The sequence below is a fragment of the Tasmannia lanceolata genome, unplaced genomic scaffold (genome assembly GCF_043159265.1).
Source record: "Tasmannia lanceolata isolate RefF3 unplaced genomic scaffold, GAP_Taslan_0.1 ptg000029l, whole genome shotgun sequence".
Taxonomy (NCBI): Eukaryota; Viridiplantae; Streptophyta; class Magnoliopsida; order Canellales; family Winteraceae; genus Tasmannia; species Tasmannia lanceolata.
Genome location: NW_027518706.1, coordinates 2,906,922 through 2,923,768, shown reverse-complemented (window position 1 = coordinate 2,923,768; position 16,847 = coordinate 2,906,922). Strand labels below are relative to the sequence as shown.

Genomic DNA, 16,847 nt, shown 5'->3' with positions numbered 1-16,847 from the left:
TGTCTCGAAAAAATCTAGATCCTCCATCTTAGAATCAGAGAATTGTGACCCTGATAACAATTGTGAAAATTTTGTAAATCAGATAACATGAGAGAGAATATGATTTGATTTATATATAAGCACTTCATCAACACATCTAATCTCCACCGTTCAACACGCCATCAAGAACACAGAGAGGGCCGTCTTGTTTGAATATCCAAACCATTCATTTGTTGGGCCCCAACAAAAAGTCTGTGCCCTGAATATCATCTCAACAGGATGATCCTAGCCACACGTTTTGTAGAGGTTTCTATAATATTCTGTTTCTCTACCAATGGGAGGGTTAGGATTATCCTATGGAGACGATATTAGAAGCATGGCCCACTTACATTGGGCCCCAACAAATGAATGGCTTGGATCTTCGAACAAGGTGGGCCCCACTACATATTGTCACTTCATGGTTCAACTTTTCCTTATAGAATCCTAAAAGAGGGTTCATGGATCAAAAGGCGTAGGATCAATCTATCAAGGTGCTCCCCACAGAAAAAGAGCGGATCGAATGGATCTGATCGCGTAAATAAGGCAAAGTGGGGCCGGCCTAATAAATGACTTAGGAACCGTTGAAGATGGGATCAAGCATTGATTGTGGTTAGTGGAAGGAGGACTGATATCGGCACTGCCATATTTTGATAATTGTGCTACCCACTTTGTTTTGATTGGTTGTTTATAGCATCTTGAGTATTGTAACAGTGGTGAAAATCTCATTAAACAAGTGTAAAACAGTGGTCTTACTACTTCCCATGTCTCGGTCATGATCCATTTCAAATCAGACCGTCCGATCATAGTGTCTTAGTAGGTCCTACTACTTATATATTGTATATATTCAAAGCCAAAGTCAATCCTTCTGATACTCTAAACTTTTATTTTTACAATTTTGATACCACCACCCCTAGAATAAGAATTTCTAAAAGAATATCATTCCATAGAATGACCAAAGGCACATCAAGAAAATTTACAAGAAAAAAAAAATAAAAAATGATGAAAGACCCTCCCTCTCCTTGCAGAATTGACATCCACCCTGTTATTTGATTGGGCACTCTTCCTTTCCTCATTCCTTTGACTTGTCCTGTACTGTACATAAGAAGAAAGGGAATTTTACTAAAGATGCAGTTTTGAAATAATAATGCGGCGCAGAAGGCATTTCACAGATGGTCTGTTGCATGTGGTGAGAGCAGCCACCCAGGCTCACTTTTCAGCAGATTTTTGTCTTCATTCACGAGGTGGCTGCTCTCACATGCAACAGACCATCCGTGAAATGCCTTTTGCGATGACGCTAGCAATTCAGACATGGGAAACTGATTCACCCCCCTTTCAACATCGCATCACCCTGTATGTAGGAACTGATATACTCAACACCATGTTTTGAGGAACTAATAGTACACCTAGTTTTACAATTTTTAACCAGCTATAAAAGGCTAATACAATTCCCAAAAAGCTATCACCAGTCAAACAGAGAAGGTTGAGAAAATCTTTTGGGCTCACTCCCCAGTCAAGTGGAGATAAAATATTGCATACATCAAAAGCACAGTGCATGCATATAAAGTCATATAGTAATATGTATGTTATGTTATGATTTCACAAGGTTGAGCTCAAAATAAAGTTGTACTGCCAAGACTCATGACTCATTTATTCAGACTTGACCTACTTTTAGAATCATGGCTGAAGCTAGTTGTTTTGGAAGATGAACCCTATTTGAGAAAACAAGGGGAAGAAGGAACAGGATAACCTTTTTTAGTTATTTCTAAATAGAGGTGTTAGAAGACCAGAGCTCCGGTAATAAGGAAAGTCACATCCGAATCAGGGAAGGCTTTGATAACCAAACAATGATGTGATTTGCTTTCAGAGGTGAACCAATATTTAAACATATGGTTTATCAAAGCTATTCATGATGTAATGCTATTAATGATGATGATATAAGTATCATTAAGAAGATAAACCATATAAAAGCTAGAAAAAATAATATTACACGATAGTGGTAAGACCGATATACCTTTACCTACATCTGATATTGGAGCAAAAAAGTAGAAGGAATAGAAAAATTGACCAATATTTAAACATTATTCCATGTGATGAAGACCATTTGACTGTTCATCACTTTTATTCAACTGGAATTGCATTATTAGTAGTTTGCAAGGTTACATGATGGCTACATGTGCTATATAAAAATCTAACACCGAGCAAATCTTGGGTTCAATTAAGGTTGGTTAGCTCTGACATGGTATTTTTGTAGTTAGAAACTGAGGGACAAGTAATAATAATTAGCCTTTGATAATTTCCTAGCTTCACATCCTAAAAGTTAGGCCAGGAACTTAAAAGCACGAAGCGGGTGAGGAGGCGGGGAGGGAAGCATGGGGGTCTAAAAGAGTGTAAGATTGGGAGAGCCATGGGAGCATTTATGTAATATTTTCTTTATATGTTTTTCAAAATTCAAGTACATCAAAAAATAGTAATTTCTAACTATCTTCATATACATCTTTCAAAATTTAAGTGCATAAAAAAGTAGGAGTTTCTAACCGGCTTCGTTTTTGTGACCTCTTTCCTCGTGTCTTCTGAAGATGCCTTTGTGCTTGCTCCAAAGAAGTACTTTGAAGAGTTGGGGGAGTTTGATGCATGGAAGTTAGTGATGGTGGGACTGATGGAGTAATAGGTGTAGGTTGTGTGGAGAGAATGGCATCATCAGTAGGTTTGACATGCTCCTTGGTCGCTCCTTCCTAAGGAACGCCGAATTGCGGTTTAGGAGCGGGAGTGGGAGCGGCACCCATGAGGTATGATTCCCGCTTCTAAGGCTAGGAACCCAAGAAGAAATACCGCATTGTTTCGGGGAACCAAAATGGTTGTGTTTCCTTGGTTCCTAAAAGAATCCGATTAGGGTTGATAGAAAAATATTTGTTATAATTTTCCCAATCTTCACTTATCCCCTTCCTAATTAAAGAAGATATATGCATATTATGACTAAATGAGGTGCTTTCGACCTCTATCTGCAACTAAACAGTCAAAAAGACATTTCTAAATACCTTAAAAGAACCACTGATTGTTAACCCAGCTGTCTTTAGATTTTCACAGTTCCATTTGCTGAGCTGCCTCCAGCAAAACACAAAGATAGAGTATACTACCAGAAAAATATTGCCATGATATCAAGAAAAGATTCCACCAATCTTCACAAGGTTACAGACATCCCCACAACTGAAAGAACCATTGTACACACTTAGAAATCTGAAAAGATGCAACCCACCCACATTTATGTAGCATGGCACACATATACTCCATTATCACAACACTACTATATGATGACAAGTCATTACTTACAAAAAAGAAAAGCCTCCTAGTAATCCCACAACAAGTAACATTTTTGAGCAATAAATTTACTTAGCTTAGCTCACAACGTGTACCTAAAATTTGATTCTGAAGACACAATATGGGATCTTCTGATAGGATAACCAATTGTGATTTTATTAATGAATGAGTATTTATAGAAGAATAATGAACCAAGGGAATGTAAAGTCTCCAGCTAAACAGGCATTAACATTAACAGTTAAATGCATAGACATAACTTAATGCATTATTAAATATGCATCAACAAATAGAAGTAAACATTCATTGATTATTGCAGCCAAAACTTTGGTGTATTAATATTAATTTTAAGACTGAATACTGATCACTTACATCAAAAAGAGATGTAGAAATTTCTTTTCCCAAGTCAAGTCATAGACTGCAATTGACTCTGGCACCAAGCAGCATGAAGTTTCGATTCAGACCTTGTGATCCTCCTCGTAACTTATGTAAGTTGTCCAATGGCATAAATGTTGTACTACTTGCATCAATATTGACATCAGAATGACCACCCACAGCACCTGAGGTGGTACATTTAGCATTGGCTTTTTCCCATTCCAGATCAAAAGCATATTCCAGTCGTTTTTCTACAGAGTTCACAGCAGCTCCACTGCTATGTTTCAAAGAAACTGAGGGAGAATGGAAAAGCCGCTTAACATTGATAAGATCACCACAGTTGAGATCCTCTGCACCATAACTCTTGGGCAGACACAAATGGATAGATCCCAAGCTATTATCAGAAATTTCGTCCATTACTTGACGAGTGCAAGAAGAACTATCAACATCTTTTGAATCACGCCCTCGTTTTCGAATTATAGATGGTGTATTTTTAAAGCTCTTTGCTGCACTTCTTAATATAGATTCTGGACTGCTACCGTTGTCAACAGACACAACATTCAGTTCATGATTGGGCGGAGTAGAATAACAGGCCGGACTGTGTGCCTGCTCAATGCAATTTCCAGTGTTGGAAATTTTTCCATCAGCAAAGGGAACATCCAAATTTGGCAGATTTGGTGGTACATAACATAAATCACCAAAAGTTGAAGAATTTCCAAAATTAATGGGTGTGACAGGGACTTTGCTGTGGTTTCCAATTTGAACATTGCCAACAAATTCACATGCTGATGCTAGTAAAGTTGAAATATCGTTAGCTTCACACCTCGGTCTCATGTCCATAGCATCCAAACTCTTTCCTATAATTGCACCCTGTCGTGGCGTTTTAGGAGATTCAAGAAACCTCTTGGTAGCAACAAAAGGTACCAACTCACAAGTATTGTTCATTTTAGTGCATAGAGTAGTTACTCCCAGGGGAAACTGGGTTTCAAGAATGGAAGAGGGAGAAAATGATGGGCGAATAACACTACGTTCAGAAAGTGGACTAAGAGATGGATACGTGTTGTCAGCAGTCTCATGAGTGACATAGTCTGATGGAGAAGCAACTGTGTCATGGGAGCAATTTTTAGTACTACCATCGTGTCTATTTCTCACACTGCTTGGACCACTCAAAATAGAATATTTATCATCAGATGGGATCTTAGTAGGCGATTTTTCCCGATAATTTTTTGAACTTGTATAAACTTTTCTCTCAGCAAGGTTCAAATCTGAATGCCACTCCCCTGCACTCACATTTCCAAGCACGGGATGTACCAGACAATTTTTAGCATCATCTTTTATTCTTAGTTTCTGATCCAGAGAGACTACCGTGCTGCTATTTTTTCTTCCCATCACAGCTCCTACATTCTCCTCTAGTTTTACATGATCATACAAATCTTCTGAATAGGAATCCAACTTTTTCTTCACAGAGCAATTCCAGTGATTCTTTATTGAATTATCTGCCCTGTAATTCATAAAGATGTTAAAAATAACATGCTGATATTCAACAACAACGAAATATTTAGTAAGAGAGAGATCCCTGGGACATGCCCGCCCCAAGTTAACTAGTCATGCAAGGATGTATCAAATATAAACCTATAAATTTGATGGAAACCTTTAGCCAATTAACAAATTATAATAATCTTCTTACTGCTTGCTATTATGATATCCAACAAAACACCTCATTTCCTAAAATTTTCCATGTCAGGAACAGCAGGCCACAGCATCGTCACTCGGCAAGCAGTGAAAGCTTTGATGTCCATTTTAACCTTTTTTTATGTTTCTTGATTATTATCTCTATACTCTTCTATTCTCTTAGGGTCACCATGTCTGGCACCTTGTGCATGTGTCAAGGGATTTACGTATCCAAGACAACGGCTGCTATTTTCGAGGCAAGTCCACCACTCAAGAGACACCATCATAAGTTACCGTTTGAAAGAACACTTTCAACTCAAGCTACATGTAGATTCTCAACAACGACAGGAATAGTGTAACATGAGAACTTCAGTGCCAATTTGTGTAGGAGGGCTTGTAAATTGAGCTTTTAACGATACCTTCCAGGTAGAAACCTTGCTATCTCTGCCCATTTGTTGCCATATAATTGGTGGGCACGAATAAGAGCCACTTCCTCCTCCTTCGTCCATGCATCTTTCTTTATAGCAGGGTTCAAATGGTTGTGCCACCTGAAAAGTCAATGATTATTCCTAATATAAATACAATGGAATTTTTTTAAAAAAAAGAAAAAGAAAAAAGAAATACAATGGAATTTTAAAGCATGATTTTACTTCTCTTGAATAATACACAAGAAAAACATGGCTATTTATGATTAACAGCTTAGTCTAGCAACTACTATGATATTTTGGCAGGGTACAGAAATTATTACTAAAGAACAAAGTTTTCCTTCATACACAATTAATAAACCTATATCAGTCATACCATAAACTTAATGAGTGGTACCATGCACAATTTCATTCCGGTTCTAGAAACAAATAAGAAGAACAATAAATACGAGGAAGTTTTAGCAGAGAAAAAAAATCTTAATTGCATGCCCTACCAAGACAACCAATAGTGTCTAGTTTAAACCTCCTAACACCTGAGGTTCTACCAATCGCATGTTTGGACAATCATGGAGCTCTTCTTGAATTCTGTGTGCAAAAGGAAAGAGTGTAAATATCACGAAAAAAGATGAATTATGGGTGCAAAAGGAAAGAGTGCAAATATCACGAAAAAAGATGATGAATCCTTCTATAACTTAAACTCTAGGATGGGATTTCAGTTGTTAGGCAATAGATTTAATGGTTTGTCACGAACAAAAAAATAGCCTAATATTGATGTAGGATCGGACTTCCATGATCCGTGCATAAAGTTTGCACATAATGCTAATAAAAGCCTCATGGGGCCTAACTAGAAGAGACAGAGATTCCTTTTAATAACTTTGGAATGTGTTTTGATTCAGTTTTTAGTCATTTGGGTCCACAGTTGATACAACTGCCTTGCAACATATAGTTCACATAGGCAAAGTTGCATTTTTTGAAGTTTTTCACTCTTGTGTAGTGCGCCGTACATCTTGCCCAAGAGGTCTGAGGCCTTCACCATACATAGTCACATACTCTATACCCCATCCTATTGGAACTCAGTTTGATTCTTCCAGGCCAAGTAGTAAACACAATGATCAACCTAAGCAAGGCTTCTACTACACAATGATCAACCTAAGCAAGAATTCTATTTCAATTGAAATAAGAACAGTGAGTTCAATAAACGATGCTTAAACCGTCCGCACGTTTTTTTCTTAATTACATAACCTGGTAGAATGCCCAGTTTTAAATTTTCTGGGGAAAAAACCGAAATGAAGGCTGACTAAAAATATGCATGTGAAGAATAATAAAAATGAACATGGATTTGGGATTAGATCAACACCACTCCAGTAAAACTAAAATAAATATGAAATCATATGATAGAGAAATTGCACAATAGTAAACAATAAGAAACAACGCTTCTCAAAAGAGTGCAACTTCAAAATTTAACTTCAGTTTACCATGTGATAACTGTGGTTTTCCTACCTTTCACGGCATTGCTTGCCTATTCGACCCGGCAAGGATTTGGCTATAATCGACCACTTCTTGCAACCATACTTTTCAACTAGCCCAATAATACAGTCGTCTTCCTGAACACCGAACAAAAAAGAAAATCACGAGTAGGCATCATGACTGTAATATAATGCCCTCATTTTCGGCCAGGAAAGCAAAATTTTGATTTTACCTCCTTGGTCCAAGGTCCTTTAATAAGTTCCGGATTAAGAACCTTCTGCCAGCGATGGAGGCACTGAACATCTGAGCGTCCGGGGAAACATTCAGCTGCAAAAAAATCAAAACTATCAAATACATAGCAACTAAGAAAAATGGAAGTTCTTTATAATAACTATTAATTTATAACTGACACTATGCCATCCACATTTGACTTGTACACCATATTACCCATTGTAATTTATTTACAACATGCTACCCAAATGTGACATGGGTACATCACTAAATGCTACCCAAATGTGACATGGGTACGCACTAAATAAAGAAAGGCTATAACTTCTACACTTCCATTGTAGTTGCACACGGTGGTATATGATATCACATGGATATTATTGTTTCAAGACATTCAGAGACTTATAAACAAAATAAAAAATTATGGTAACATATCATCTCGCAGAGATTGCAAAATAGATAATACAGATCTGCCAACTCCGCTTTTGATGAGCCTATCCACCAAATCATTTTGTACTCCTAAGGATTTGCATCGAAGAAACATCCCTATCTCTATAGCTGTCAATTATTTCGTCTATATAAGTAGCCAAAATCTCTATGGGTATTTGCTATCGTTTTTTGCCCGAGCAATAACATTTGTTGGCAGGTCACCCGCCGGTGTATCCTGAAAAATGTGTAGCCATGCTAGGAACGTGCTCCATTTCATTTGAGTGGTTCATCCAAATTGGACATGTAAATGAAAGGATAATGTTACTGTTTACATCTCTTATAATAACCTCAGTACCAGCTGTGATGTTTCTCCATTCTATAATTCTATTTTCCCTCAAATCTTCAAAGTTCAAACTCATTGAGCGTTCTATTCTTCTCCCTTCTCTAGCTATCTTGGATCTATCACTAAAATCTCTTTATTTTAATCTATTGCAGCCATAGAAACCCTTTTGAAGTCAAAAGTCAACTTCCAATCCATTATTTTGGGTGATGTTTTGACATTTTTTGGATTTTACTGACCTTATGCTTGGATGTTGACATAATTTTGCATATGGTGGTTGATTGGCTTGGTCAAATTACCAAAATACCCCTTTTGTTCAAATCTGGAAACTTAAGGATTTTTACAATCAGATATGAGTTCGAACCTTTAATTCCCTTGAAACATGTTTAGAAAAGCATGGATTATCCCGTTGTAAATTCCATTTGCTCTCTTGAAAGCTTATGTATGACTACATGGTTTGCTTACTTTGAATTTATTGTCGGAATCCATGGAATGAAGCTATAACATTGGTTAATATTTTTTTTTTGTCTACTTTAATTGGAATTGCACTTTAGAACAGCAAAGAAGGCCTTATTTCCATGTATTTGCGGGCTTTATTTGGTGCTCTCGATTGTCTAAGTGTGCGAAAATTCAAAATTCAATTGCTTAGTTAGATTCATTAGCTATACGAGTTGTACTTCTGTATGCTTAATGATGCGTGTTTTTCAACATTTATGTGATGCTGTCCTGAAAGTTTACCCTCGTTAGTCTCCTTAGTTAGTTTGAGCCTTAGTTTCATTCTCGGCCTAGGAGTTAAGGATAATGATCTGCCACACATCCTTGTAGGATTCCCCTAGATTAGGTACATCCTGCATCATATCGAGCTGTAAATGGCTGTCATATTTTGTTTTAAATATTTGGAATCATATGCTTGCGGCCCCAATTGAACTAGTCCCTATTATTGCTGCTAAAAGTTCAAAGGATCTGATTTCCGAACCCTAGGTTTGCATTAAGATGGTCATGGGTTTCCTCTAGAACAGCAATCAAAGTTTTAACTTGGTGTACATAGTAGGAGCTGGTTTCCATCTAGCACGTATCTTCCTTCTTGGGATTTTGGACCAAATGAGCTTCTTCCAATTTCTCAGGATGCCCATCACTGCAATGCCTCAAAAATCCCTCTCGCACTGAGACCATTCAATCGTCATCAACTTGATCTTCATTAGTAAGTAGCACGGCTCAAGCACTCCACTGTTTCTTTCTTTCCATGAGGTCTAAATCGCAGAAAAGGAATGACAGCATAGACCTTTGCCAAGAAGTCCCCGCCATTTCAAGAACCAACCCTTTAACAAATCTTTGAGGCTTCTTGGAAAGACCCAATATACCCTGTATCGTTTCAGAACCTTTCTCCATATTTTCATTGCTGGTTTGATATCCCATTGATATAATGCCCATCTAGATGTATATGGACATCATTAACTACACTTAAAATGAACTTTATATAATGGCTACATTCACTTCTCAAAATTTAAAAATAATTGATGGAATGCGACAGAATCCTCGCAAAGGGATTGCGTCCACCTCCTCGACGACTAGACCCTAAAGTCTCCGATAATCAACCCAATCGGCAGCACCAACAGGGAGATTCAAGGGGATCCTTGGTATCCCCTAGCAATGGCCAGAGCTAAATAATTTCAAAGCAATGCCAGTTACTATTAATAATCATTTCAAAACTGCCTTACAAAAACATGAATTGAATGATCCATAAATTAAATGCAATTTTCAAAATAAATAAATGAAAACTACCCTGGGAGAATTAAGCAAAATTAATTCACTTATCTGAACAAGTAATCTGACAGACCATCCCTTATCCTGTCACATCAGTTCATAGGAGACACTATGGAGTATTTTTACATGTTTAGCTGCTTATTATCACCAGTAAATTAACTTCCCGTATTAGTATAACTTCCTTCCCCACAGTAGAAGGAATTCTAAGCAGCAGCAAGTAAAACAGAAGTTGTCTGGAAATGTAATCCTTTAGACAGGCATTCCAATTTTTTTCAGTATGTGTCCAATAAGCATATACTCTGCAAATAATTGGCAAGACAGCAGATTACTGACTTTCGGAGATAGAATGTTTACTAAAGTTGTCTGGAAATGTAATCCTTTAAACAGGCATTCCAATTTTTTTCAGTATGTGTCCAATAAGCATATACTTTGCAAATAATTGGCAAGAGTCGTTTAAAAACGCGGAATGCGGCCGAAGAAACTCCTAGTCGACTCGGCACGACGCGGTCGACGACTCAGTTGACATGGCTGAGTATTAGGTTGACGCGGTCATAATTCGGTAGTCAAAGGAGTTTTTATTGACTCTGTATGGCAAAACGCTGAACGCAGCCAAGGTAAAAGGGAGTCGACTCAGAAGAGTCGACACGGACGCGGGGGAGTTTTAAAACTACAGGCAAGACAGCAGATGACTGACTTTTTGGAGCGAGAATGTTCTACAGATTATGCTTACAAAAAATACATGCTCGACACACCCCATTCCTTCCAGCACTAGCTAGTGTAGCAAGCTTAACCCTACAAAATCAGCAACAGGTGTCTATCAATACCTTTGACTAGTCAAATCCACTCCTTTTGCAGTTCAATTATAGTAATCATATCTCTCCCTAAATCCCCGGCTGCTTATAGACCGTGCCTCCTCTGAGACATCATATCTGCCCACCGTGCGATTCATATCTGTGGACCCACTGATAAAACTTGGCACATTTTACCACTAAATGCCCCCCAAATCCATGTTTTGCTCACCCAAAGAACAACCACTGACACCTATATCGTTAAGCTGCCATTTTGGCAATTTAGTGTTATAACTTGAATCAAAGAACAAAACATGTCACAAGTATTAATAACATATGTCTACTTACGGATTCTAAAAGAGCAAACTTGTGAAGCGAAGGAGCTGACTAACCAGGAATGCATGCCACAATAGGAAAAATTAACACACTTCTATTCAAGAACATCTACATGATGTCGGACTTGTGTTGTTTACAATGCTGAATAGGTCCTCCACACAACCTCTTCACATGCTCCATAATGAAAACCCTAATGCAACAAAAGTGTTTGGAGATTTTATCCTGTCTAATCCAACTTTCTCATCAATATTTTCTGACTTATCCTGTCTGATCCAACTTTCTCATCGGCCATTCCGGACTCAAACCAAAAGAGCAACAAAAGTGTGGTGATTTTACCCTGTCTGATTGATGTGATCCGGCCTTTGCCTACAGGACATAGAGATTTTCCATTTGTTTAGTTTCAAGGACTTCATATTTCATTACGTTGACATTTCAGAGCCTAGAAGTGGGGATTGCCCACATCAACTAGGGCCCACAACACATCCCATCAACTGCATTGCCCATATCACCCTTAAGTGGTTAGTGCTTGTTTTATTATTAGGTAGGGGCAATTTAAGCCATTAACCTAATGACTGACTTAAGTTACTTATATCCTATTTGTTGTTGGAGTCGGCCAATCACCAAAGCCACTTATGAACTATTTAAAGAGACCAAGAGGGGAGAAAAGCTTATTTTTTGAAGTGATTTTCGTGCAAGCCCCAAGGAGCAGCCAAAAGTGAAGGTTCTCCACCCCTTTAACGCAAAAAAGAGAAAAATCTCTCCTCATTTGCACAAGGTATCCTTCCCCCCTCCAATTTCTTCTATTTCCTCTTCCACTTCTTCCCCTTTTCTTCTCCTCCTCCTCTTCATTCTTCCTTTCTTCCTCATTCCTGCTTTCCCCTCCAATCTCTATGGTTTTCCCCCTCAAACAATCCCTTGACTCTTTCTACCAGTCTTGATCGCAACAGCCCCTATATTCCCTATCTCTTTCACGTCCTACTCCCTCCTCTTCACCTTTCTCTACTTTCCTACTTCCCTTTGCTATCTTTCTCTCTTTCCTGCAATCCCGTCTATCCTTAGGACTGTTGAAATTGTTTTAGGGGATGATCATCCTATAACGGTCTTCTCTTGTCTCCTATCTACATCATATTCTTTGATTTGGATGCATCATACCATTGATTGCTGTCACTTTGGGACTGACCGGTGCTTTTGGGCTTCTCCACCACTCTCTTGGGCCTTCGATACATGAGATTCGAGGTTGATGGACTGCTCGACTTGGGTGAGATCCTTCCTACTACCATAACGACTATATTAGACATTCTTTGATCTACCTCCACCCTTTGGGCTGCTACCATTACACATCCATTACCCTTGAGAGACCCTTTATTTTCTACATAGTTGATTATTTTTTATTTTCCACTTATTATCAATTAAATTCAGACCCTTTTGTTTATTGCCGCCATTTATATATTTTGCTTACTTGGATGAGAATTGTTATGGTCATTGCATGCTTGAGATTGATTTTAAGTTCATTGATTGAATCATCTTAACGGCTAACATAAAGTAAGCATCCTACTCAGGCCGATTAATTCTGAATGCTTAGAATAAATTGTAGGATTGATTCGGGCTATCTTAGTTGGACAACTAACTCATTTCGCTCCTAAATTTCTCTGAATTACCCGCGAACCCCCCGGGTTTGCATCAAAGAGCCAACTTTCTCATCCATATTTTTCGACTCAAACTAAAAGAGAACCTATGATAAAAACTAAATAATTAAATCAACACAATCTTGCGTTCCAAGTAATTCAAAATTTTGCTCGACAAACACATTGTTTTTCAGATTGGTTTTAAAACTAAGCAACCTCCAATAAAAATTTCCTCAAAACCCCAAAAATTAAAATCCTCACATGGATGATTAAGGAGTCAAATCTGATGTAAGACTAATGGATATGCCATATCTTTTAAGTCTTTGTTAGGACTCGCGGCTCATAACATGGTGTAACAAAGATGTCCCACTAAACAAAAACATAATAATTAAATGTTTGACGTGCAAGTATATATGGATTTCAACTCGAAGCATACTTGTTATCTAACCAAACGCTTTCCGCAAGTAAAGAGAATCACAAGTAGTGCAACAAATTTTAAAAAATTTAAAATAAAACTAAGATACATGCGTTATAGGTTATAAAACATGTGCATTACAATGATCCCCCAGCTACCCTGCAAACTCATAAACTAATAGATCAATATAATGTTAAAATGGTGTAGAAATTCAATATTAACTTTAAACCTTCAGCCATTTTTTTAAAAAGAAAACATGTCCAATAATTGTTATTGGATAAGAATAGAGTATAAAGAAGAAGGATGATAAAATATGCAAATGTATCTAGTTATGACTTATGAGCTGAAAACAGAAACCAACTAAAAAATGACATTTAGAAGCATGGTAGAGTAAATATTATAGTTATCTTTAAAAAAAAAAGAGTAAATATAATAGTGCCCACCTATTTTCTTCCAGTTTTTTCCATTGTGCATTGTAACTGCCTTGGTTAATGCACTATCCTGTTTGAAGATATCAAAACAGAAAAAGATCAAGTCAAAGATTGGTTAGAGAAATTACAAAACTTCTAGAAAACCTTTCAGCAAAACATTTCCAATAATTTGACTGGAGTGCATGATATAATAGGTACATTGATGGGATAGGACTGCACACGTGAAACCAGGTTTACATATTAATAAACCTCGTTCAGTACACCCGTAACTATAGCATATAATGGTATAATCTTAACCATACAAATTAAACTACTCACTTCCATCTCCGTCCAGCCTCCCTTTGTCGAACGCCTGGTTGGACCAGTTATCCTCCTAGAAATTAAATTACAAAAAAAATCAAGTTAGTGATTATGCAAAATATTCATATCTCAATAGTAACATGAAAAACAGAAACCAGAAACTAAACTAAAACTATGTGAATTTGGATACTATAGCACCGCAAAAAATGCTATGAACTTCAAAAGGAAAAATTACGGATGCAGACACAGGAGATTCAAATATATATATATATATATATATATATAATTAAAATGACAAATTATCATAATACTGCATCAACTATTATACATTTATAAACATATGTTATATAATAACTTCAAATTCAATGCACTTGGCCAAAATATAAATAAAACTAACTACTATGGTTCCCAAGGCTGTAATAAGTCACCTTTTATAATTAATCAATGAAGGTTGTCATCCAGCCACAACAAACCATCAATTATGGCAAAGAAATGCACAATTCTAAAGAATATCGGGACAGAAAGAACAGCATGGACTAGAATACAGCTAAGAGCAGTGACTCAGTCTTTCCTTTGATCCAAGTCCAAAGACTAAAGACTATCTGCTTTTCCAATTTCCATGAGAGTATAAGAACGGATAATCATATCAATTATATCATAGAGTGGGCACCGAGGACAGCGGATGCAGAAGCATGGTGGAATGTTACAGTCTTGAGTAGGGCCCGCCTAGGTATAGGACTAGGTGGGACCCAGCCAGGTATGAGACAGGTTTAAAGGGCCTAGTATAAACAAGAACGATGAATTTGATTTTGTTTATTCTAAATTACCTAAGATTCAGATGCACAGAATGTCACATCCCCTTCCAATTCAAAATAAACTATTAAAATCAGTAAACACAATCAACATGAAGAAAAATCCACACAGAATCTAAAATTTTCAATCTCCAAATCAAAACTATCAAATCAATTTAAGCTAACAACAAAATAATTAATAACTGATTTCACCAAAAAAAAAAGAAAAAAAGATTACCCTTGAGTAGGCCTCAATTTCGAAAGATTCGTATCGGCACTGCTATCATCACTCTCCTCCATAGATCAAACTTCAATTAAGAAAGTTCAAAAAAAAGAAAATCTCTATTCTATTCAAATCAAAATCCTAAATGGAGAACCCTAAATCCCGTTCAAGAACTCAATTTATTGACGATCCAACACGTGACAAAGCTAATGAAAAACCGATCGAGAGCAAAATCCGAAATGCGAGAAGAAAACAAGATCTTAACAGAATCTTGGATTTTTAATTCTTTATTTCTTTTACATGGATTCTGAAGGTCTAAAACTGAGAAAAGAATCTCAAAAAGAAGCTAAAACAGATCAGAGAATGATGAGAAGAAGATTAAAATTTTGGTTTATTCGAAGAAATCGAGCTCCTTTAGAGAGAGGAGAGAGGGTTTTGAAAAGCCAAAATTAGGGTTTTGAAAAGCCAAAATTAGGGTTTTTTTTTCTTCGAAGATATTGAGATCGACACGAAGCCGCGGGAAAACTGAGAGAGAAGTATTAAATCCACGAAAAAGGAGTTCTAACGGAAATATATAATTTTTCAGGGGAGATAATAAATTCGCACCCCCCCTTAAACATGAACAAGCGTTAAAGTCTGCCACATCAATTCACGTTAGGGTGCGAATTATCCTATAGAGAGAGCGAATTTATTATCACTTGTTTTCAGTTCTTTTAAAAGATCTCTTCAGCTTCCGTTAGAAGGAAATCAAAGTGGCAAACTGATAGTTTTTTAACGGCGATAATTAACGGCGTCCCTTGCCGTTTGTAGGGCACGCCACGTTTTTGAGAGTTTGGTTACGAGAATGCCCTCTAGTTTTGTTTTAATTTCAATATACACCCTTGCTTTTCGACCGTTGCTGAAAGGGACTGTTTCTATGTATGGAAAAAAAATTCAATAAAACTTTCTAGGAAAAACAAACGTTCTATCGTCTAGTGAACTCAAGTTCCATGATATTTTTTCTAAATTCGGAAAACTTCCTTTTTTCGAGGGAAATTGCAAACCTACTTAGACCTTAGTTTTTTTTTTTCTTGGAATATTATTTTCTATAGAAATTATTTTTTTATGATTTTCGGATTGTAGGACTTTTCTTCTAAAGTTTGGAAAGGAAGATATTCCTAAAATTTCCTACCAAAATCCACAAACAAAAGCTAAGCCTAATTCAGACGAGCTATTTATTTTAACCGGCAATCTCTTGCTAGGGGTACAACTTGGGTCACGTTCAGAACAACCCTAACCCAACCCGGAATAGCATTCCCTCAACCCCAACCCAACCCAACCCAACCCGAGCCATAGATTGAGGATGGTCAATCCTAAGAAAACCCGCCTCTAAATTTCTCAACCCTAACCCAACCCATCTTTTGCAAATCGGGTCGGGTTGTAGGATTGGGTTCGGGTTCACCTAGCGCCAAACAAAAAAACAAGAAAGAAACATAATCGTAAGGTAATGATGATAAAATTAGAGGACAGATGTCAGGTTCGGGTCGGGTCGGGTTGGGTTGCCAAAGCCTCAACCCTAACCCAACCCGAAATTAAATTGGGTTAGCTTTTTCCAACCCTAACCCAACCTAACCGGAGGAAATACCAACCCAACCCGTGCAAAAATTGGGTTGAATCTTACCCCTAATTGGAGGGGTACTTTTGAAATTATTGCTACTTATAAGCCTTCCTTTAAAGTGACAAAAGGTTCTTCGTAGAAGTTCAAAACACAAACGGTACTGTCTCTGTGATTGCCGTTTCTGAGCTGGAGAACGTGGGCCGTTGGATATGGGAACGTTGGATATGTGATTATGTCAATGCGACAATGCCACCGAGCTCCCAAAATCTAATACCAAAAGAACCCCTTTATGGGAAACTTTCTCGTTACGTT

The 16,847-nt window shown here is 37.3% G+C and overlaps 1 protein-coding gene across 2 annotated transcripts; it reads right to left on the bottom strand.

Annotated features, from left to right (window-relative positions):
• Positions 1-742: 742 nt before the first annotated feature.
• LOC143859328 (transcription factor MYB3R-2-like) lies at positions 743-15,640 on the bottom strand. 2 transcript variants are annotated; one of them, XR_013239236.1, is made up of 10 exons: positions 14,954-15,640; positions 13,943-13,997; positions 13,637-13,694; positions 7,501-7,595; positions 7,302-7,405; positions 5,796-5,924; positions 3,703-5,206; positions 3,054-3,222; positions 2,554-2,890; positions 743-1,110 (listed from the first exon to the last, which is right to left on the bottom strand). XR_013239236.1 is itself a non-coding variant. In XM_077370052.1 (8 exons), exons 1-7 carry the CDS (start codon positions 15,013-15,015, stop codon positions 3,742-3,744), a joined length of 1,968 nt encoding a protein of 655 aa, XP_077226167.1. In that variant the 5' UTR covers positions 15,016-15,640; the 3' UTR covers positions 748-1,110; positions 3,703-3,741. The 2 variants fall into 2 exon arrangements, 1 of the variants encoding a protein (XP_077226167.1); XM_077370052.1 differs by lacking the exons at positions 2,554-2,890; positions 3,054-3,222 and having other exon boundaries at positions 748-1,110.
• Positions 15,641-16,847: the final 1,207 nt, after the last annotated feature.